Source organism: Mustela erminea, chromosome 20, assembly GCF_009829155.1.
Source record: "Mustela erminea isolate mMusErm1 chromosome 20, mMusErm1.Pri, whole genome shotgun sequence".
Taxonomy (NCBI): domain Eukaryota; kingdom Metazoa; phylum Chordata; class Mammalia; order Carnivora; family Mustelidae; genus Mustela; species Mustela erminea.
In genome coordinates, this window is record NC_045633.1 from 15,292,857 (window position 1) to 15,316,778 (window position 23,922).

At 50.8% G+C, this 23,922-nt stretch overlaps 1 protein-coding gene across 12 annotated transcripts in view; it reads right to left on the reverse strand.

Annotated features, from left to right (window-relative positions):
• The window catches only part of CLEC16A (C-type lectin domain containing 16A), a 207,311-nt gene that overhangs the window by 109,834 nt on the left and 73,555 nt on the right, over positions 1 to 23,922 (reverse strand). For all 12 annotated transcript variants that reach the window (XR_004281804.1, XR_004281805.1, XM_032327566.1 and 9 more), the window contains 5 exons: positions 22,982 to 23,082; positions 8,216 to 8,338; positions 4,910 to 5,019; positions 4,109 to 4,153; positions 1,468 to 1,518 (listed from right to left, as the gene is read on the reverse strand). Coding sequence is in view for 10 of the 12 variants with exons in the window: in XM_032327566.1 (XP_032183457.1) it covers positions 1,468 to 1,518; positions 4,109 to 4,153; positions 4,910 to 5,019; positions 8,216 to 8,338; positions 22,982 to 23,082 (430 nt within the window). In the remaining 2 variants the exon portion in view is untranslated. The remainder of the gene's footprint in view (positions 1 to 1,467; positions 1,519 to 4,108; positions 4,154 to 4,909; positions 5,020 to 8,215; positions 8,339 to 22,981; positions 23,083 to 23,922) is intronic.

Below are 23,922 nucleotides of genomic sequence, written 5' to 3' on the forward strand. Positions count from 1 at the left end.
CGTACACTCTCCGGGGGGCATCTCCTAGGCACTTGAGCCCAGGCGCGGGTGCGGGACCCATCTCACAGCCCAGAAAAATGAACACTGAGAACGTAAGCAACCCACGAAGGTCAGGCAGTTAGTAAGTAACAACAGCAGAGGGGCGCCTGGGTGGCTCAGTCAGTTAAGTGTCAGACTCGTGGTTTGGGCTCAGATCGTGATCTTACGGTTGTGGGATCCAGCCCTGGGTCAGAGTCGGCTTGAGACTCCCTCCCTCTCCCTTTGCCCCTCCCTCTCTGCCCTTCCCCCTGATTGCACACTGAGTGTACACTCTCTTGCTCTCAAATAAATCCATTTTTAAAAAAGGCAGATACTGAGCAGAGGTTTAGGAGCCTGAGCTTTTCCACATCGTCAAGTGACATACAAGCCTTATGTTTCCAACAGGAAACTGAACTATGGAGAACTGTGCTGCAGAACAGAACGTACCAGGGACAAGCACCACAGCAGTTAACCCCCGAATCCACTCCCCTCTAGCGACCGGTCCAAAGAGTAGAAGACGGACACACTCTCCCAGGGGCTGGGGGAATAAGGGGGAGCAGTGGCCATCTCCAGGTGAGAGGCACGCCTGAGCGGCCCGTACACCACCAGAGCAGGCCTTGGGCACTACTGTGGTATTTCTGGAGATGATCTATGCCAACTGACGTCTTCCGTGGAACAGGCTCTGCAGAGGCCTTGGAAGTGCCGAGGGCGAGGATGTGGTTAGGGCCCAGCAGTCCACACCCGGTGAGATGAGCTTGGGAGCCCGGAGCCACTTAGAGCAAGCGCTTTTGTCTTCGTGACACTTAGGTTTACTACAAACTTCTTGAATCACTCCCCTCTTTGATGAGCAATGTCCACGAAAAGGACATTTATCCTCTATTTACTGAGTGCCAGCTAAGGTCAGATGACAGGGATGCATGGAAATGAACAAAATGGAGAAAGCTGTCATCTTTGGAACTGATTCTTTCCCATGACTGTGCCTGATGGAGGGAGGAGATAGGGCTGACGCTGAGCCGGTGCTGTGGACTCAAGGACAAGCAACACACTAGAACATTCTGGAGGCACGGCAAAGGGCACTGGAGGTGAACTGCTGGGCTTTGGAATCCTGACTCTGCACCTCACTGGCTGGGCAGATGTGGGGCCTCACTCAACCTCTCTGATTCTTGCCTCCTGATCGGGGCGACAGGAGCAGTAAAAGAATGAACACATCCAATGTGCTCTACACTCCTGATTCGTATCAAAGGGAATCTTCCCAACCCATCTCTGGCACAGCCCACAGAGGGGGAGTGGGGGACCATATGAAATTTCACCAGTGGTGGGGATCAAAAGGCACCGCTTCTGATTCACCTCCCCACCAATCTCGGCCGGAAAGGCCCCAGTTAGACGTGTTCTCCCAGTTCCGCAGGACGAGTGCGTGGGCCCCCACGTGCGTCCCAGCCCCTCACTTACTGTCATGCTTCTGTACTCATCTTCAAACATGTCCAAGAAAATTTCTTCTCCCTAAAAAGAGAGGAAGGGAGAGAGATGATGCATATTTCTTTCCATACACACCAAAGTATTACAAACCCCAGCTCACGGCTGTTGGGGCCATCTGCTTCTCAATAGTGATTCTCGTGAATCGCCAGGAAGGACGACACACACACGAACACCAACACACACGCTCAAACGAAAGCCCAAATATCATATGGCACTTCTCAACATTTCTCTCTTTTCTTTTTCAAGCATGTAGAGTTAGAGTCCTTCTGTCAAGGCAGTGAATTAGAACAACAAAAAGAACACCATACGTAATGAAACTACAAAAGTGGGTGAAGTTACGAGTGTTTCTCCATCATCTGCGTGTTGAGAACAGGTGAAGAAATGAGAAGCCTGGTTCAGGGGCCACGTTAAATCCGTGGGGCTCCCACCTCAGAAAGGCGGCGTGTAACGAAGCATACTTAACACTGCAAGTACACAGCTCACCCTGGTCGTTTCTGAGGCACACCCGTGAAGCCCCACGGCTCCGCAGGGCTGCGGTGGGTAAGACTCTGGCTCGGAGACTCACAAACCAGGGGCCCAGTTGCAGCTCTCCCTCTCAAAATCCCCCTCTGGTTCGCTGCAAGACTGGAATGACAGCCCACATCTATGCGGGTCACTGTGAGGATGCGAGGGTTTGCCCGAGTGAAGTGCTGGCCGCAGAGCCTGCCCCTGGGTCGGGGCTGGTAAATGCTAGCACTCGTGGTCACTATGGTCACCCCTGGATGGAGCACAGCCCAGGAGGGGGAGGGAGTGGAGATGCAGTTGAAGGCACCATGGCTATTCAAACTGTCCTCTCTCCTGAGTTCTGAATCTAATTCTCTCTCTCTCTTTCTCTCTCTCACATACACATGAACACGGTCAGGATGGGAAAAGGAGCAATCCTTTATATATTTTTTACAATTGTCAGAACTACAGATAAACTTGAATATTCTTTTTTTTTTTAAGATTTTATTTATTTGACAGAGAGAGATCACAAGTAGGCAGAGAGGCAGGCAGAGAGAGAGAGAGAGAGAGAGAAAGAGAGGGAGGAGGAAGCAGGCTCCCTGCCTAGCAGAGAGCCCGATGCGGGACTCAATCCCAGGACCCTGAGATCATGACCTGAACTGAAGGCAGAAGCTTAACCCATTGAGCCACCCAGGCAGCCCAAACTTGAATATTCTTGCATGGCAGTAAGAACCATGTAAGAACCACAGAGATTGCAACGCTGAGAAGATGCAAAAGCTTTTGAGATATTCTACTTCGGGTATAACCCTTATAGGACAAAAGAACAACCTGGGTAGGGGGAAGAGAGCTACAATTCAAATACAGCTCTCCTTAGGCTAAAGATAAATCCTCCAGGAAAATGCCTACCTATGTATCTCTGTCTTTCTGGGGGTAGAGCGAACAAACTAAGAGTAGTTATCCTGGAAAGAGACTGAAAGATGACTAATGCAGCCGTGAGGCTCTCCCACTGTCTTCTGGGCTTTGCTGAGGTCTTGTATTCTCGCTCAGAGGCCAGGCCCCTCAGGTTGCTAACGGGAGCCTAGGATCTCTTCCCCCATGTGTGGGGTCCCACAGTGGTCCCCCCTCATCTGGGCGTGGCCACCACGTGGCAGGTGCATAGGGTCATCTGTGGCTGGCGAGGTGGATTTCCAGGTGATAAGACCTCGTTTTCTCCCCACGAACACTGACAATAATAGCAGCTTAAAAAGCTTCCTGCAAATAAGACGGGTCTGGTGCATCTGTGCCTAAGATGCACGGCAGTTTGTAGAGATAATGAAAGGGGCTGAATGATAACAAGATGGCAGCGCCAACACCTATCCTCCTCCAGGGAGGTTCTCAGCGTCAGCAAAATGACGAGGGGAAACTCCGGCTAACTGGACCTGGAGAGACCAGACACAGAGGTCAAAATCTCAGGGAGCCATGGGGCCCATAGGAATGTGGATTAACCCATCTCCTGCTGACAGATGATGCACTTCCCTAAGAGTATATCACGCTTCAGATATAGAGCAAAACAAAACCTTCACAGCCAGAGGTTTCAAAACTAACTATCTGGAATCTGAAGAGGACATCGACAAATGCCTCGGTGACTCGGAGTCATGGTGGTCCTTTACACAATCTCACTAAACTCAATGACGAAGATTTAGAAGCCTGTATGAGGCGTCCTGGCATAAATGTCTGTAAACGACACACACGCGTAGAATTCACGAATGCGTGAGTAACTCAAAAGTTATTTTATACGAAAAACATGGACACCTCACGAACATATTGATTTACATAAGTAATTTACCCCCGTGCATGCATGCAATTTGCAACTTATGTATAGCCTCATCAATAACCGATTTCATGTATCATTGGATAAGCAAACTATCACAGACTAGGGGTGAGCGCTCAGAAGGGGTTCTGCAAAGACAAGCACAGGCCGAAGAGTGCCAGGCCTGCTGCTCGGGGGTTGGACCCGGCGTGTGCTCACTCAGTGTGCATGGGTACAAGAAGGCCCCATGAACTTGTGATCGGTATGTGCGCACGCCTAGATACGACAATTCTGTGTCTGTGACACACACCAGCTACCCTCCCCTGCGCCTTGGCCACTTACCTTATAAAAATGCCGAACTAGGTGAACGCTTTCTTCTCGGGCACCCTGTTGAGAGAGGAAAGGCGTGAGGCAGGCCACTGATTGGGGAAGTCACCAATTCCAGAATCTGAGTGCACGCCAAGCAGATGAGGGGGGGGCTCATAGCCTTCAATCTATAATGTGGTTTGTAACACAGACGGAGGGAGGGAGGGAAGGAGGAGGGGCTCAAAATAAAAATGGGCAAAGGAGAGGAGACCCCGGGGGGGTGACGTGGAAAGTTATTAACATCCAGTTAGGTGGGGGAAGTGGGTTATAAACTAGGGCTATGGTGACTCTTACAATGTGTCAGTGTGCGTATCTGGAAAGACACACACCAAAGTGTCCACGATAGCTGTTCCTTTCTACCTTTGTACTCTCTAAATAAATACAAGATATAAATATATAAATATAATATATAAATCCCTCTCAAATAAACCTGAAAAATAAGAGGGAAGACAATAAAAACTAAAAATGAGTGTAGATATTAGCACAGTAAACCATCAATACGTAAAAAGCATGCATGTGTTCGATATGTGTAAGATTTTTTTAATGCACAAAGAAAAATAATAAAATTCTGCTTAACAAATACAGGGCCACTAATTGTCAGAGAAATTACAGAAATTCCATAGTGAAGAGGGCTCCTCAAGCCAGTCTCTGAGGAAGGGTTGCTCCACTGGAATGACTGGGTTGCTGCAGACCCCAGGACCGGGACTCCCATCTAGATCTAGCATCTTCCTTCCCTCGGCCGTGCGCGGAACCTGGGCAACAGGACGGGGCCCTCACCTCTAGGCAGGCCAGGTGCACGTCCTTTATGATGCAGCCCGTGCTGGTCACCACTTGCTGCTTTAGGAGCAGGCAGCTCAGCTCCAGCGTCGCCAAGCGGATCTTCCCATCTACAGGGGGAAGGCAGAGTCAGCCTCGCACAGCCTGGTGGGAAGCCGTGAAACAGTGTCTTGCTTTGCCTACTTTGAGCTTAACAAGTCAGCTGACGGCCCCTCAACATCCAGCGGGGCCACAGAGGGAACTCACACGCCAACCCCTTCCCAATTACAATAAAATGTTCCATCCACACCTCCCACCCCGAATATTTCCCTGCACTCCCTTTATCAGGAGAGGGGAGGCAGGAAGAGGAGGATTACTAATTATTCCTGAAGGCTGGGAAAGTGGCCATCTGCGGTGGCATTCCTTGGCCGGGTTCCCTCCCCTTTTTAGGAACAAGCACCTCTCTTTCCTTTGGAGACTCACCGACCCCACTTTGGGTGGAGCCGGTCCCTTTGCTCTGCCCCAGGGAGGGGCCCATCACCCAGGCTGGTCAGCGTGCTCTATTTCCTCCGGTCACAGTGACTGGGGAGGAGACAGACAAAGGGGCCAGTCAGAACCAAGAAGGCTCAATTCCACAAGGCTCCAGGACCCCTGAGCAAAACCAACTCTCCTTCTGCTGGGCTGAGGGCAGGATAGGAACAGTGCCAGGGCCATGAGCGGGCCTCAGGACCACCAGCCCGATAATCTGCATGAGCCACCTCTGCACCCTTGCCTGCATTTCCCACCTTTCGTCCAAGCCCACCCTTCCCACCAGACCACCCAGAGTCTGCCTCCTGTGGCAAGGCCCGCACCCCAGTAGGGAAAGGGGTGGCTGGGGCTGCTGCTGGCCGTCATCCTGCTGACACACAAAGCGGGACAGCCCAAAAATAGTCCCGAAAGCATTGTTCCCGCTTCTGAGTCCAGCTGTGCCTTAAGCCAGGCTCCAACAGACTCCCAAGTTGCACAAGTCAGCAGTTTGGTTGCATTGTTTCAGCCCGTCTACGTTGGGTTTCTGTCGCCGGCAACCACGTTCTGACTAACCCACCTGCTGTGCTACTGTGAGCCGGGCACGGTGCTGGGCACGTCGAAGACCCTCCCTCTAGGAGTCTCTGGGAAAACCCACTACAATGGGTGCTCTAAAGGCTAAAGTTCGGGCAGGGGAAGTGACATGTCCAAAGTCTCACCCTGGGGGGTGAATGGCATTCAGGGGCTCTGAATGCCAAGACCCACATTAGGCATTGCTCCTAGAAGCATCTGGGGCTGCCTGACAGGTGGGCAGCCTGCTCTTAGGCAAACTCCTCCCTGGGTCTTTGAACGCACTGCTGGGGAGATGTCTCAATGTGGAAGAGGAAGACGTCTCCAGGCCACAGTCCTGAGGTCCTGGAAGCCCCAGGGATCAGGATGGGCTACGGGGAAACACTCGAGGCAGATGTACCACCGCACGCCTCCCTCCCCACCCTTCCCTGCTTCGTGTGTCAGGTGGGGAGCAGGAGAAAGGTCACTTGCAGGGAAAGGCTGCTTGGTCTCAGCCACGGAGCTAAGCCCCCTCAGCCCAGCACGAACACTGCTTCTGTGCTGCGCCCACCCACCTCCCACCTGGAGCTCTCTGGGGCACAACCTCACTCCTGCTTGCCCCTCTGCAGAACCCCACTGGCCCAGCCACGAGCCCCCTGCTGCTGCCTCCAGGGAAGGGGAGTGTGATCTTCCAACAAGACCTTTGCAAGCTCCTGCTGAGTGCTGACATGCCCAACTGGCCCCCTCAAGGGGCTGGCTGTCCCTCCGAACCCTGAAGGCTCCTCTCTAACATTCAGGCCAGGCACTGCCTTTCCTCACACTGGGCCACATGTCCTCAAATAGCCCTCAGCCACCATCCTCAGGGATGAGCTCTGCTCCCTGCGCTAGACCTCTCAGTAGAAAACTGACCCCACCAGGTGCCCTTGGTTCTGAGCCACACCTGTCTCTCTTGCTGCCCCTTCTTCCTCCATGTGGGACCTGGCTTAGTCTCCTGTGCTGGCTCCCCCTTCCATGCCACCTGAGGACACTTGCAGTGGCCCAGGGCTTGGTCCCAGAAGTCCTCTCTTCTCTGCTGTGGCTTCCAGAACCACCCATATGTCTATGTGTCCCACAATGTGAGCTCTGGCGTCTATCTCCACATGGAGTCCCAGACCCCTGGGACTTCACACACCCCCAGCTGCAACTCCTGGAAGGCAGGAGCCATAACTGTCCTGTACCTCCTGTACCCTGGTCATTTGCCCACAGCGGCTGGCAGGCAGGAGGCACTCGATAAACCTTGTCCATGACCCTGTTCCCCAAGCCTCTGTACTCTCTCCCCAAAGACTGGGCTTCCGGCTGCCTGGCGGAGCCCACTCCTTGTGACTTCTGAAGTCCTGGCCTGCAGCCAAAACCCCCACCCCTGCCCCTCTCCTGAGACTGACCTGGGCCCAACCCCACACCGTTCACTACTGTGCAACTCAGTGGTTCTCTCTCAACGAGGCCATGTCTCCGTCGGGCCCCTTTCTGTACCCTCGCTCACACCATGATGGCCTTTCTCGCTGCCTCTACAGAGAACCAGCGTTGCCATCAGGGTCTTTCAAGCTCAGCATAGCTGTCGTTTGGGTCAGGTGATCCTCTGTCACTGGAGGCCATCCTGTGAGCTAAGGATGTTCAGCGGCATCCCTGGCCCCGAGATGCCGGGAGCACACCCTCCCTCAAGCTGCGACAACCAAAAATGTCTCCAGATGTTGCCAAATGTCCCCCCAGGGTGGGGGGGGGCAAAGTTGTCCCCAGTGAAGAAACGCCATACAGGCTCTTCCATCTGTTTCTAGCCCTTGTCCCGGCTGCAGATCCTCAGCCCAAACTTCAGACCTGGGCTGACAAGTGTTCGACGCTGTGCATGTCTTGCACTATCAAGAGCCCCTGATTCAAACCTTCCAGCCTTCCCTCACACATGCTCTCAGCCTAGTTCATGCTCAGATGTGGCCTCAGCCACCGTGACAGGAAGGCTGGGGACACGGGCGCCGCTGGTCCAAGAAGGCCTAGGTGTGGAAGTAGACGAAGGACAGGGTCCTGCACACACTCACGGCGAGGGAAAGAGGAGGAGTCCCTGAGGTCAAGATGTGGCTGGACAGGATGGTATGGGTGGCCCAGGGTAGGCACGGCCCAGGGAGTGGCTGAGAGCAGCCTGTACTCCCAGAAAGGCCGGGTCTGGAACCTACGACTCCTGGTGCATGGACGGGGGCCTGGTCCCTCTCCCACCACTGCCCCCGTGAGCAGCCCCGCCCCAGGCACCTGGCTGGGCCGCGTTGTTCATGATCCTGATGAGTCTCTCGGCCAGGAGATGGTTGTAGGTGGTCTTCTCGGCTGCACCGGGCACCGGGAGCTGGATTTGCTCGAGTTTTTCAGGATCCATGCCTGGAATGCAGAAAGGGGCAGGCTGTCAGTGGAGTCCCCTCATCAAGGACACTGCTCATCCCGAAAGCCGAGGTCTGGCTCCAGGATCTCCACCATGACCGGCGCTGCCTGAACCCCTGCTTACGGCAGACTTCTCCGCGAGCAGAACTTAAACCCACATACTAAAACATGCATTTTCTGTCACTATTTGTAAATGGGGACTCGGCACTGCTGCAACACTGGCAGTCACTGTACAAAAGAAAATGATGTTTTAGCCAAAGACTTGACTGACTGGCTACTACTTGTCATGGTCCAAGACCATCTTTGTGACAATGGAGAGACTAGTGTGTACTTGAGAGGTGGGAAAGACGTGCCGGCCCCAAATGGTGACAAGGGGGGCTCGGAACAGGGACGCCAAAGGAGGAACTTCGGCACGGTGTGCTGCCCGGCCGTCCCATGCCAGCTCCGTGTGCCACCAGGGGCCACCCCCAGATCAGACACATTCCATGGTGGGGGAACGCAGACCAAGAGGAACAGACCAGACGGAAAGGAAGTTACAGTCATGCCCAACAGCTGCACCTCAAGATCTTGGCAGCCAACTCAAGGAGCCGGGCCCGCCACTCGAGGAACGCAGAGGCAGGGGCAGGTGCTGCACTGGGCAAGGGGCAGCGCTGGCAAAAAGCCATCAGGCCACATCCTGCAACAGAAAGGAGCAAATACAAAGACACCAATAGTGCGGGTCTCTCTTAAAGAGGTGAAGGAATCATCTTTCTGCCAGTAAAGGCGAAGAGCCTTTCAAAGACAAAAGCTGAGACAGGGGAGGGGCGGCCGGGCAGAAGAGAACGGGCGTGCACACAGGTCTGACTGTGAACTCAGGGTCGGCTCCCTTAAAGCAGATCCTGGGGGCCAGGTGGCAGGAGGACCTGTGCGGGCTACCTCGGCAGGCCAGGTGCGGGGTGAGGGTTCCCCCAAACCCTTTTCTCTCTCTTCTAAAGTGGCTCTGGAAAAAATACGCTCCCAGAAACAAACATTTCACTTGATCCAAGGTTGGAGAGCTGAATGGATTGTTTGTGCTGAAAGCACGTCTTTTCCTGTTATTCTACAAAAGGGGGGAAGGTGGCACTTCTCGGAACTCTTGAAATACGGCCCCTTGAGTACTAGATGACGCTTCATTTAGAACCTTGACAAAACAGTGGAGGAGAGCATTGAAGGGCTGACTGTCTGGATCCTAAGTGACTCCTACGCACACACATTGACGTCATAAACCATAACAATATATCTTGCTTTATTGAATTCCTTCCAGCTCCGAACCAAAGGCTGAGCCATGCCAAGGAGATGACACGGGTGAGGGACGGCCTGAGGGCTTGGGCTGAGCTCGAGCACGCGCCTCTCCAGCGTGGCTTCATCGAAAAATCCGATTGCAGCGAAAATTTAATTTGTGGATTCTATATCCCATTTTGATGCTCCCATGTCCTGCTCTGAAGCATCCTGGTTTATTAAATGGCAAGAAGAACACCAAGTGAATCTTTTCGGCGGCTGTGTCTTTTCCCAGAGATGTCAACACCAGCCTCACATCTCTCTGTCCTCCCGTTTCTGGCCCTTTGGGAGCTGTCAGTCGGAGGTTCTGCGGAAAGACTGTTCCTCGGCGGGACCATCTCTCATCCCCCCTCAATGAGGCCAGTGGGAGGGGCCCAGCTGCTGGCTCCCTCAGGAACGCGGCGGTGGTCAGCACGACCGGGACACACCGAGACTTGAACCACGTCTTCAATTTCCACATTTTGTCCCTTTCCTAGGACTGCCCCGACTCCCGGAGACTTTGTCAAAAATGAGGAAATCTGTGGCAAAATCTCTCAACAGGAAGAAAAACACTCCAAGGTTATCTTGACCTTCAACTAGTGGCTCCACTCTCTGTGAACAGGGGGACCCCGAGGGACAGAAACACTTCCTTGAAGAACTTCACAGAACTGGATTCCAGTGCAACCTCCTCCTCTAGTCAGAAATCAGGGCCCAGAGATGCTAAGTCACATCTGCAAGGTCACAGAGCAAGTTGGAAGCACAATTAGAAGGATTCCAAAGGTGGACAGGACCCAGCTAACTTCCAGGCGCTCTGCTGTTTGGGGGCTGACTCAGGGATGAGCTGCTCGGGTAGGAGTCTAAGGATGGGTGAGAATTTGCCTCGAGGTGCCCAAGGAACTTCTGCAAGGAGTGTGGTAGGGTTTAGGGAGGGTGAGGGATGGGGCGCTCTGGAAGGAAGTGATGAGGCAGACATTGGGGGAAAGGGACGGGCAAGGCTTACCTGCCAAGATCCCGGGAGGGCATGACATGATCTGGCTGTGCTTATGCCTACTCTGGAATGGTCTCCATTGCCCCCCAACCCCTCAAGGTGCTCTATCTCCCCAAAACCAACTTGGTATTGCAACGCATTCTACGTGAAGTGGATTTGACCACCGGCCACTAGGGAGACAGAGAACAGGGTCAACTCCATGCAACACATGGAAAAACTTTGTTTAAAAAACAAAAACAAAAACCCTTTGAGCATCTCTGTTCTTTGCCCAAAGTTCCTCCTAGGCCAGATGCCTCAGTGCCTACCCCAAATCTCTTTCTCCCACTGCAGCCTCGAAAACCCCCCGTTACTCTGAATGATCCTATTCCAGCCCTTGGCTTTCAAGGCCTGTGCAGCCATTCAAAAGCTTGAGGCGTTCTTCTGGGTCCAAACAAGTTAGTGGCCTTGTTAATGAACAAGGTCAATGTCACGATATGACAAGAATATGCATGTGACCAGGGAAACAGCCCACGTGCGCGCATACACACACACACACACACACACACACACAAACACACACACACACACACACACACACACACACACACACACACACACACAGGTTTTTAAGCACTGTAAGGCAGGATTTTGTTGCAAGCCTGATTGAGTTTCTTTGCTAGCCATTTCCCTCTGACTGAAATAAACACTGTGGATAACATATTGTCTTATTTGCTTCAACCCTTAAGTGCTGAGCAACAGACAAATTCCAAAGAAACCCAGATGTACTTCACATGGCCTGGGAAGATGCACTAGGACTCTCCGACTTCCAGCAGACCACATGCTTCCTCAATGCCTTCCCGCTGGGATCAGATCCTGCTCTGTCCAAGTGACTCAGAAAGGGTCTCCCTCTGCATCGCTTCCACCCAGTGATCACAGGGTTCAGGGGGATGCGGGGGTGGAACTCCCAATGAATTCAAAGAATCCAAAATAGAAGGGAAGGGTGTGGCTCCCTGATGTCAGGAACCAGTTCCTAAGTTTCCCTTCTAAGTTTCGACTTCTGGATTCAGCCTCCTTAGCAGGAGCCCCCACCCAAGAGAGTAGTAGAAAAGACCCAGACCAAAGCTACATAAAAAGACGTAGCCAGCCACACCGGCTAAAGAGGCCACAATGGCACCAGGTGAATGATGGGCAAAAAAAAATGTGTTTTGTTCTGACCTCACGAGGTCTCCTTGGCTGTAGTCACACAAGCATGGCCAGCTCTGGAAAACTATAGACCAACTATTTCGAAAGCTAACCAGATGTTGGGCTGATTTCCAATGTACTTCTAGTTCTGATTATGTGTCAGTCGAAATCCAAAATGGTGGTTTGCCAGCTCTCTGCATGGCGAAAGCCTCCTTTTATCCTATTACCTTTCAACCCTTCCCATACCTCTCATCTGTGTTCCAGTAACTTCTCAGCAAAACAAAACAAAACCCAAAAGGCCCGAGATTCCTCTTGGGTAAACAATGATAAATGGATGGGGCAAGAGGGTGATGGGTGGAGTGGGGGAACTTTGAAGAATACGAAAGCTGCGGAACTCACCCCCTCCCTTGAGCCAGGCCTCTGCAGACTTGACAAAGGAGAGAAGGCTGCATATGCTATTACAGATATGAACCAGAATTCATTATGTGGCCCAATTGAATCACAACGAGTGCCTTCCTCCAACTGGTCAACCCTTTCCACAGTGGGATATTCATTTCGGTGCAGCATCTCATCTATTATGATTTACTGGAAGGCCTGAGCTAACATTTGGTTTTTATTAACATGGCTTTTATGTTAAAATTGTCTTATGATGAAAAATCTATCGGAAAGAGACCATTTCATTAGGGGCCCTGCTTGCAGGGTACAGATCTGGGGAAGAGAGGCTGAAGGTTAAGGGCAGCTAACTGCCTGCTGCCTGACCAAAACACCAACTGACCAACCACCATGAATAAGAAAAGACGCCCACCAAGTACAGACCTGTGCCCACAGGCGACAACTGGAGCCCAAATCAGATAGCGACTCCGTGCCAGGCAGTGTCCTTTGGGGGCCCCCCGGGCACTGGGGCCCCAGAAGGCAAACCTGAAGTCTCCAGCTTCCTCTCCAAACCTGCTCCATGGCCCATGCTTGCTGGTTCTGGAAATGGCACCACCAGCCACACCCAAACTCCTCCCTCGGTGCCTTTTCGCATCCGAACCAAGCAGGGCTCCCCTCCCCCAGCCTACTCCTCTCCTTGTCTCCCCATCTCCGAACATGGCCCCTCACAGTTGCCCAGGGGTCCCCTTTCACTCTACTGCCACATCCAACCCATCAGCTCGTCTGGACTCCAGGGCCAAAACAAATCATGAACGCTTCCAGTTTCCGCTGGCTCTATGGCCAACATGCTGATTCAACCCACATTATCCCTTGCCTGGACTACTGCAACGGCTTCCTCCTGGGCCTCCCACTTTCCCATTTGCAACTCTCTCCCTCACCCCCTTCATGAACGTCCATCCAGCAGCCTGACTGCTTCTTCAAAAATACCCCTGTGACCACATCACTCTTCTACTTAAAAATACTTCAGTCTCCGGCTTTTGGGGCGCCAGGTTTCCGGGGTGCCAGGATGGCTCAACCGGTTAAGCACCCAGCTTTTGATTTCAGCTCAGGTCATGATCTCAGGGTCCTAGGATCAAGCCCCGTGTCTGGCTCCATGCTGAGCGGGAAGTCTGCTTGAGATTTTCTCTCTCCCTCTGCCCTTTCCCACTGCTCTCTCTCAAACAAATAAATAAATCTTAAAACAAACAAACAAGCCCTTTAGGGTTTCTCACTGCACTTGGAATAAAATCTAAATTCCTTTCCATGGCCTTCAAGGCCCCTTGAGATCTGGGCAGATCACCTGGTCAGTGCCTCACTTTGCTTGGCCTGCTGTCTGCTCCTCAAACCAGGGAGCCCCCTCCCACCTCATGGCTTTCGCACACGCTGTTCCCTTCGCCTAGAGCACTCATGCCCCAGATCTTGGCAAAGGGGACTCCTTCTCACCCTTCAGACCCCTGCTCTGATGGCATTCCTCAAGGCAGCGTCCCCAGCCGCCAGCTAGTCACCCCCACACCCCACCAGCCCATGACCCGGTTTTGTCTTGTTTCCTTGTACACTTGATGGAGGCTTGTTCCAGCAGCCACGGCAGTGCCTCGCATGCAGTAAGTGTACAGCACATACCTTTCGGATGACAAGAAAGCCCTTCGGTTTCGCCACCTCAACACTGCCCATACCCACCCCTATCTTTCCATCTTGCCTGTCTTCTGGCAGAACCGTGGCGCAGCCTGTCCAAGGGACACAGACGGGTCCAGTAGGCTCCCGGCTGCACCGACCTTCAGCATCCCTGACGCAGCCCGTGGGATGCAGTTCACCGTCACCGCCCACCCGTTCTCTGCCCACGGGCGCCAACCTGCCCACCTCTCAGAGCACAGCCTGCCCACCCTCGCACACCGCCCATCCGCCCAACGAGCGGACCGCGATCCCAACCTCAGTGGGCTGGAGTTCACGGCCCCTGGGCTGAGCGCGCTGCCCGGCACGCAGTGGGATCCACATGAATAACTGAGAAACTTCAAGCACAAATTCTTCATGATTGATGCAGTCTTCTGGAACCAAAGGCGATTTCAGACAAAGCAGTCACTTTCAAAAGAAGGTAAACACGGAAGCCACGCAGATTGCACAATGCGTTCCTGCCTGAACAACCTTCAGAGCTCCCGCTGTGTCAGAATACCATCAAAGCTCCTGACCGCCACGCGCCCCCGCCGTGTGCCGGGCGCCCCCGCTCGCCTGCCGTGCTGCCTTCACCTTCCACCCCTCTCGCCGTGCTCCCTCCACAGCAGCCACGCTCACCTCCCTGAAAAGACGAGTCTGGTTCACCACTGGGTTCTCAACATTAACCACAGTGCCTGGCATCGAATAAGTGAGGCTTCTAGAAATCTCTGCTAGAAGGTTGAGTGAGTAAATAAATGAGCAGCACTAGCGCGAAATGGAAGAAGGAATTAAATCCCCTCAATTAGACACTTCCACTCTTTCAAGAAGAAACCCCCTTAGATGTCGAGGAGGAAGAGAAGGAAGAGGAGGGGGAGGGGGCCAACCGCAAGAAAGAAAGGGAGGGGCTCGCCCCGCAGGACCTCAGGAGGCTGGTCCCTCTGGGACACAGCCCTGGATGAAGGAGCTGCGGTGTGCAAGGACTTCCCTCCTGGGTACCCAGGAAAGCCAGCCACCAGAACGACAAAGAATTCACCCACGTGCCCTTTGGCCCTCTCGAGCCTGGCACTGTCTCCTGCAAAGCAGGACCTTCCCGGCTGAGGCCCCAAGCACAGGCCACCATAAAGGGTGGCCAGAGGAGCTGCCACACGCCTGAGAGGTGACCAGTCCACACACTGGCTGAGCGCTGGCCGGGGCCCAGGAGCTGAGCTGGGTACTGCAGGGGTCCATCGGGAGACACATGATCTCTGCCTCTAGACACTGGGCAATCCAGGACAGGAGAGAAAAAATGGAGAGAAAAAGAGCTATAAACACCGGGTTGTATGCCTTCATTGTTCCGTCGATCCAACTGTCCGTCCAACCTTACTGTGGAAATGGTTAAGTTTTGATTTATCCACATGATGGAAGATTTTAAAGCCATAAAAATGTTTACAATAGGAAATGTTTATTATAAATAAAAAGAACAAACTAAAGTATTTATAGCATAATCAAACTGCACATTTAAAATATGAATAATAAAGGCCCAAGAGGAAAAAAAAAAAAAGTACCACAGGAATTCCATGGAAATTAAAAAAAAATTTTTTTTTAAAGATTTTATTTATTTACTTGACAGAGAGAGAGAGATCACAAGTAGGCAGAAAGGCAGGAAGAGAAAGAGGGAAGCAGGCTCCCCGCTGAGCAGAGAGCCCGATGCAGGGCTCAATCCCAGAACCCAGGGATCATGACCTGAGCCGAAGGCAGAGGCTTTAACCCACTGAGCCACCCAGGTGCCTCCAAATGTCTGCTTTTCAAAAGATATTCTCAACAAATGCAAAGACAAACCACAGACTGGGAGGAAATCTTTGCAATACTCAAATGATAAAGGATTTGTATCCAGAACATATAAAAAAAAAAAAAACTTGCAAAACTCAACAATAAGAAAATGAACCATCCATGAAAAATGGGCAAAGGATTTACAGTAATACTCGCCCCTCAAAGAGAACATGCAGAATGGCCAATGAGGCATACAGAAAGAAAGTCAGTATCATTAGTCATTAGGAAAATGCAAATTAAAATCACAGTAGGACACTACTGCATGTCTGTTAGAATGGCTAACATTGAAAAGATGGCCAGACAAGTATTGGCAGGGACGTGAAGACACCAGAACATTCATAGACTGCTGATGGGATATAAATTATACAACTACTTCAGAAAAAAAATTGGCAGTTCCCTCCCTTCCTTCTTCTTCTTTTTTTTTTTCTTAAATAGAGTAGGCTCCACACCCAATGCAGAACTCAAACTCCCAACACAAAGATCAAGACCTGAGATCAAGAGTCAGATGCTCTAGTGACCAAACCACCCGCGAATCCCTTGGAGTTTTTCTTAAAAACAAACAAATTGACAGTCATCAGATGATTCAGCCATCCTATTCCTTGGTATTTACCCAATAAAAAAGGAAATATATGTCCATAAAAGACTTGTACATAAGTGTTCCAAGTAGTCTATGCTTAAGAACTGGAAATAAGCCAAATGCCCATTAACAGATGAATGGATAAACGAAATTGTGGTACATTCACACGGTGGACTGCTTTCGACAGTAAGAAGAAATGAACCACTGATAGACAGGACATCATGAATCTCAAGATAATTACAAACATTGGAAAAAGCCGTACAAAAAGAAAAAAAAGAGTACATAGTACCTAATTTTATTTACATAAAATTCTAGAAAGAGTAAATGAGTCTACAGTGACAGGGAGCAGCCCAGGGTTGTTTGGGAAGAGGGGTGAGAGCAGACAGGGAGGAGGGGTGACAAAGAGGCAGGAGGAAGTGTTTGGGGTGATGGATATGTACTCTGTCCTGATTGTAGTGGTGGTTTCAGCGGTGTACACAAATGCCAAAACTGATCAACGTGTACACTTTTCAATGTGCACAGTTTATTGCATATCAATTAGTCACAATAAAACTTTTTCAGTTAGCATGGGCCTCAGCCAAGACGGGTGGGATGTACCCTCCTGAGTCAAGCAATTAGAAAACTAGGCAAAATACATCCAACGACGATCATGACACACTGGGCAGGGCAGCAAGCAGCACAGCGGGGTGCTGACTGAGAGAAGAAACGGAAGGCAGTGGGAGCAGGGACCGCTTTAGTTCACAGGCCGGGAAGAGCCTCCGGGTCTCGGCAGAGAGAGAGAAACCACCAACAAAGGCCACTGTCTCTCTGAGATGAGAAGGCAGAGTTTGGAGCTCAGATGGGCTGAGCGACTATAACTGAGAGGAGGAAGACCGGAGAGGGGGAGGACCGGAAAGAAGGGGGCTGTAGAGAGAGCTACAGAGGGGTCCTTTGAGGCGTCAGCTAAGTCCTGCTCTGTATATGCAGGAGAGGGAAGGCAATGACCTTCAGGAACAATCCCAGGCTCACACAGGCTGAGAAGGGTTGCCGTTCCCAGCAGCCAGCATGGAAAGACCACCCACCCATGGCCCATCAAGTAGAATCCTCAGAAAGGGACTGCCTCAGGAGTGGGGCCAAGTGAGCCTGAGACCAAAGGCCGCTCTGGACCAGCACCAGCAAAGCTTGCAAGCCTCGAAAGGATCAAACTGATTCCAAGTAACTTAACCGTGACCCAGGACAGAGTCCAAAAGCCAAACAGGAGAAAAATCAATTAAGAGAAATATAACTAGAAATTACACAGACGATACAACAGACAAGAATAAATCAAAGGGAGATGAAAAAAAATTTTTAACTGAATAACAATAAAGCCACATATATCAAATTGTATTGCATGCACCTAAAAGCAACGCTTAGATGATTATATAATGTCAAACTCTTATCACAAAAGAAGAAAAGTTTAAAAATCAGTGAATGGTACGGGAAGGACGGTATGACAGACTGAAAAGGAATGACAGCACAACGGAATTGTTTTTTAAGATTTTCTTTACTGAGGTGCCTGGGTAGCTCAGTGGGTTAAGCCTCTGCCTTCAGCTCAGGTCATGATCCCAGGGTCCCGGGATCGAGTCCCACATCGGGCTCTCTGTACAGCAGGGAGCCTGCTTCCCCGTCTCCCTCTGCTGCTCCCCCTGCTTGTGCTCTCTCTCCTTCTCTCACTCTCAGTCAAATAAATAAATTCTTTAAAAAAAAAAAAAGATTTTCTTTACTTATTTGAGAGTTAAAGCAAGCAAGCAAGGGCGGTGGGGGTAGAGGGAGAGGGAGAAACCCAAGCAGACTCCACTGGAAGCACAGAGCCCAACTCGGGGCTCCATCCCATGGCCCTGAGCTGCAACCAAGAGCTGGATGCTTAACCACCTGAGCAACCCAGGCACCCCCAGCACTAGGGAATCTCTGGTTGATGGAACTACTATAATGTCTCCTGATCATGCTGATGCTGACCAAACCCATACCTGGGCTGAAGTTCATACAACTACACACACAAAAAGGTTAATGTCACTACACATTAATTAAAAAAAAAAACTAATTACTTAAAAAAATCAATGATCTCAGCTTCCATTTTATTTTTATTTTATTTTTTTAAAAGATTTTATTTATTTATTTGACAGAGAGAGATCACAAGTAGGCAGAGAGGCAGGCAGAGAGAGAGAGAGGAGGAAGCAGGCTCCCCGCTGAGCAGAGAGCCTGATGCGGGACTCAATCCCAGGACCCTGAGATCATGACCTGAGCCGAAGGCAGCGACTTAACCCACTGAGCCACCCAGGCGCCCTCAGCTTCCATTTTAAAAACTACAAAAAGAAGAGTGGATTAAATCTGAAATAAGCAGCTGAAGGTATGCAATAAAGGACAGAAATAAAATATAAAACTAAAAAAAAATAGACAAAAATCAATGAAACCAAAAGGTAATTCTTTGAGTATGAGCAAAATAAGAAATTGTTAAATCTCCAGCCAAACTGAAAAAGCAAACGAATACCTAAACAATCGATACCATGAGATAGAATGGGGACATCCCTACAGACCCTACACACATTAAAATGATAATAAAGGAATATAATGAACAAACTTATGCCAATAAATTTGATAATTTAGATGTGATGACAAATTCCTTGAAAGACACAAGCTATCAAACCTCACACAAAAATAGATAAAAGTTAGGGGCGCGTGGGTGGCTCAGTGGGTTAAAGCAACCGCTTTCGGCTCAGGTCATGATTCCAGGGTCCTGAGATCGAGCCCCGCATCGGGCTCTCTGCTCAGCAGGGAGCCTACTTCTCTCTCTCTCTCTCTCTGCCTGCCTCTCTGCCTACTTGTGATCCCTGTCAAATAAATAAATAAAGTCTTTTAAAAAATAGATAAAACTTCATCAACCTTATATCTATTTAAGTATCTGAGTAATTGGGGCACCTGGGTGGCTCAGTGAGTTAAGCCTCTGCCTTCGGCTCAGGTCATGATCCCAAGGTCCTAGGATCGAGCCCCACATCGAGCTCTCTGCACAGCAGGGAGCCTGCTTCCTCCTCTCTCTCTGTCTATTTGTGATCTCTGTCTGTCAAATAAATAAAATCTTAAAAAAAAAAAAAAAGCATCTGAGTAGTTAAAAACCTTCCCTCAGAGAAAACTCTAGGCCCAGATGGATTCATTGGTGAATTCTACCAAATATTTAAGTAAGAAATAATACCGACTGTATAAAAACTCCCTATCATCCAGGAGTAGGAAATACCTTACAATTTATTCCACAAGGCAAGCATAACTCTGAAAGCAAACAGAACTAGAGAATTACAAGTCCATAAACCAGTAGCACTCTTGAACATAAATGCAAAAATTTTTAACAAAAGTCTAAGCAAATCAAATCTGGCAAGGTATGAAACGTGCCCGCCACATTAGATGGTACCAACCCAAAGTGAGTATCACCTGAAGGGATCAGAAAACACTTCCTGGAGAAGGTGACTTCTGAGCAGACCCTTGACAGGCAAGCAAAATATCAAGAGGTGGTGACCTTGGGGAAAGGAAAATGGCAGGAGGAAACACAAGTGAATACAAGAAGGTAGAAGACTAGCCCGGACCAGGTAGGCATGTTGGCACTGACTGCGGTGGCTGCCAGGACTCCAAGGAAGCTCCTCTCTTTGGGAATAATCCCGGACACAGGGCTGAGGCCCCTTAGGCCAAGTCTGCGCTATGTGACCCTGACCCCCAGCCATAAATGCATGTTCCGGAGTCAGACACACCACTGAGCTGGATCAGCCAGAATTTGAAACCTGAACAGAGGCAGACTCCTAGCCCGGTGTCCGCTGGGGCCAAATCGTGATCTACCTTGAGGGGAGTCCCCGGAGCTGGTTGGTTCCTGCCCTTCCTCAGCTTTTCAGCAACTTCTCAGATCCTGGGAGCTGCCCCAGGGGCCTTCCTGTAAACTTTCCCTTTTATTTAAGTTAATGAGAAGTACTCTCTGTTGCTTCTAACTGGAAAGAGTTCAGGGAGCACCACAACAGCATCCCCAAGTTTCTGTGAAAGAGTTCTGTCCCTAGATAAGAATGTGAACCCAGAGCCAAGGGTCTGTGAAGGGAAGTTGGACGAACAGATCAAGTTGGCATGGGGGGTGCCATCTGGACACTCAAGATAGGCAGAGGAGGGTGGGGCTTAAGGGAGAGAAGAAGGCACGGAGGGTTTCTGAACAGAGGAGGAACATGGTCAGCACAGCCTTCCAGAGGATCACCAGGCAGTGCTATGGAGGATAGATTATGACATGGCCATACACATTGGACCCCCTGAGAGGCTGGGATAATGGCCACTGGACTGCTCTGCCCGGATCTCTCCTGCTCTCATGCCTCCGGTTCTCACCTCCAGCATCTAGCTTAGGACCGGGTACCAAGTTGCACTCAGTTAAGTTCTGCTGATCAGACAAGCTGAAGAGGGAGAACTGACAAAACCCGATGACTAAATGCTGGGATCAAAGGAGGGAAGGAACTAAAGGTCACGGCGGTTTCAACCTTGGCTGGCAATTTCAACTGAAGCAGAAATGGCAGGAAATGTGATGCGGTCGGGGTATACTGAAGGGGGATGAGCACAGTGTTTCGAGGTGGTCTTGAGACACCTGGGTGGGAGTCTCCAGTAGGCACCCAGCAGAGAGACAGAAGTCAGGGGCCAGGGGAGTGGTGGGCGATCCCTGGCTGGGCACAGGTCAGTCTCATCTAGTTTTGTTCGCACCCAGAAACTGAGGCCTCCTGTGTGACATGCACCAGGCCAGGGGCTAGAGGGGATTATAGAAGCCATGGCGGGGAAGGAGACTGGAGGAAAACATCAGCAGGATTCAGAGCCCACTGGGCTCCTCTTAGAGGTCTTAAGCCAGGACTACAGAGCTGTATGTAGCACAATGACTTAACGTGAGAAGAGCCATCACGGAGGATCCTAACACAGTGGGAAAAGCCTAGAAAGAGTTTCAGGGCCATTCAACAAGGGGATGATGGCAGAATAAATGATGCACAGACAAAGGATTAAAAAGAACAAGGCAGGAGCTCCTGGGGGGCTCAGTCAGTTGAGCATCTGACTCTTGATTTTGGCTCAGGTCATGATCTCAGGGTCATGAGATCGAGCCCCATGCTGGGTTCCATGCTCAGTGCAGCATCTGCTTGAGACTCCCTCTCTGTCTCTCCTTCTGCCCTTTCCCCTGCTTGTTCGCTCTCGCTCAAGTAAAATCTTAAAAAAAAAAAAAAAAAAAAAAGAACAAGGCAGTTCTCTGGGGATGAGAAATAATGTGCAGATACATGATGATGTGAGAAAAACAGGATAGGAACAGACAATAAGGGATACCTCTATTCATGTTTAAGTAGGGACAGTTGTAGAAATAAAATCATATATACTCATACTTGGGTTTCCATGGATATCTTTCTTTGTTTTTAAGACTGATGTATTTGGGGCGCCTGGGTGGCTCAGTGGGTTAAAGCCTCTGCCTTTGGCTCAGGTCATGATCTCAGGGTCCTGAGATCGAGGGGCTCTCTGCTCAGCGGGGAGCCTGCTTTCCTCTCTCTCTCTCTCTGCCTGCCTCTCTGCCTACTTGTGATCTCTGTCTGTCGAATAAATAAATAAAATATTAAAAAAAAAAAGACTGATATATTTATTTTAGAGAGAGAGGGGCAAGAGCAGAGCAGGGGGTGGGGGGAGAGGGAGAGAGGGAGAATCCCAAGCAGACCTGAGCACGGAGCCTGACTCGGGGCTCGATCTCACAACCCCAAGATCATGACCTCAGCCAAAACCAAGAGTTGGACACTTAACCGACTGGGAGCCCCTGCATGGATTATCTTTAAAAAGACACACAAGAGAATACTAAGATGAACCACCTTAAAGAATGGAGTGGAGTGGAGGGCAGGGATGGGAGGCGAGGCTTTTTTCCCGTATATTCTTTAGCCACTGGCCCACTTATTTATCAGGATTAGTGATTTAAGAACAACTATTTATTATGCTAAGTGCCTTTTAAGTGTCTCTAGACATAGGCTGTCTAATAAAACCCACCTCCACCTACCTCCCAATTAGCTTATGAAAAACCTACTAAAACACTGCAGGGTCTCATCCATGCCAAGGCTAGCTCTGGACAGTGGCCAGGAAGAATGTTCTCGATTTCTTCTCTGAACAACTTCTGATGCGGGGGTTTCAGAACGTGCCCGTGTCAAGCCGGGTGGAGGCATACACCAGCGGCTGTCCCCAGTGAGGAAGTGAGGGAATGAATCTTCACCAGGTCTGTCAGCTCTGCAGGTCTCTGGTCCTGACCACTCCGCCTCCACGGGGGAAGCCAGAGAACCACACCTTTCTCCAGAAAGGAAACCTGCGCTTCCACCCAATCTGCCCAGAGTCTATTTTAGCCCTCGACCCAGAAGTTGAACATCAGCTATTATAAATAGCAAAACCAAGATTACAATTTGACTGATTTCAGTTCTGACGTTAGGAACAGAGGTCGGAGGTAAGTCAGCCATAAAAGCCAGGGGTCGAAAGAAAACCACAGTGTGAATGTAGTCATACTGGGTTAGACAGTCACTTGGACCTTCCCTCCCACCCCACCCCACCCATGCTGCCTGAGTAACCAATTCCTATGGCTTTGGTCTCTACTAAAGCACCTGAGAAATTCTAACAAGGCCAAAGAGAAGTTTTGTGGGAGTTTGCCAAAACCAGAAAGGACATTCCTCAAGGAAAGTGGCTTCCTCTTTTGGTTCCACGAGCCATAGAAGGGTGTCACGAAGGCAGGCAAGGTGAGGGGGCTTACCTTTGTTATGAGACATGGCGTAGAGGAGGCAGAGAACAAACAGGGCATGGTAGTCGTCATCCGGGCTGTCCAGGGCGTGGTACACCATATCTAGGAAGGGTCTGGAAAAGAGGTGGGGTGTGCATGAGCCTCTTGGCACGCACGGCGAACAGCTCTCCTCTCCCACCTACCCGCAGAGTGCTGGCCGCCTTTGCCTTTGACAGCTCTGCCCCCAGCCTGCAGTGAGTCCATCGAGGGCTCTGTCCGGCACCAGGTATGGAGGACAGGTTCTGCCCGTGGGAAGCTAACTCCAGGGGAAACTGAGGAACGGGCCACTTAATCACTCAACAACCATGGCCCAGCTGTTCCAGATACTGCGGGGTAAATAATGCAAAGTCCCTGCTCTCGGGGCACTCCCATGCCAGAGAACAGACAGACCACATCATCACCTCGAACCGAAACAAGAGGATGAAGAGAACCAGGCAGCGTAGTAGGCTAACAGCAGACAAGGCACCAACAAGCCCGAACAATCTCAGAATGGGGGCCCTGGAGCCTGGATTCCAATTCTGCCTCTTCTGAGCTGCGAACCCTTGGGTTAGCTACCTAAAACCTCTCCATTTCCCCATCAGGAAGGACTCCGGGGGAGAGGTGGGAGGTGGGGGTTCAACACGAAACGATGAAGGAAAGGCATCTGGCACAGGGCCAGGGGCACAGCACGAAGGACACGCGGGAACTATGACCAGATTTCTATTTCGAGCATTCTGAGGGCACTTCTCCAGGAGCCCACTTTGGCGGGTCCTGGTTCAGCAATTTCTTGGACTGACTTTCCCTGACAGGTAAGAATCGATGGGAGGGTTCTTCACCTCTGATGCTTTGTGGGAGAGATCGAGAGAGTGGCTGCAGATATCACAAACCACACACCCCAAAGGCTGCCTTTCCAGGTGAAGGGCCTGGCCTGGAAA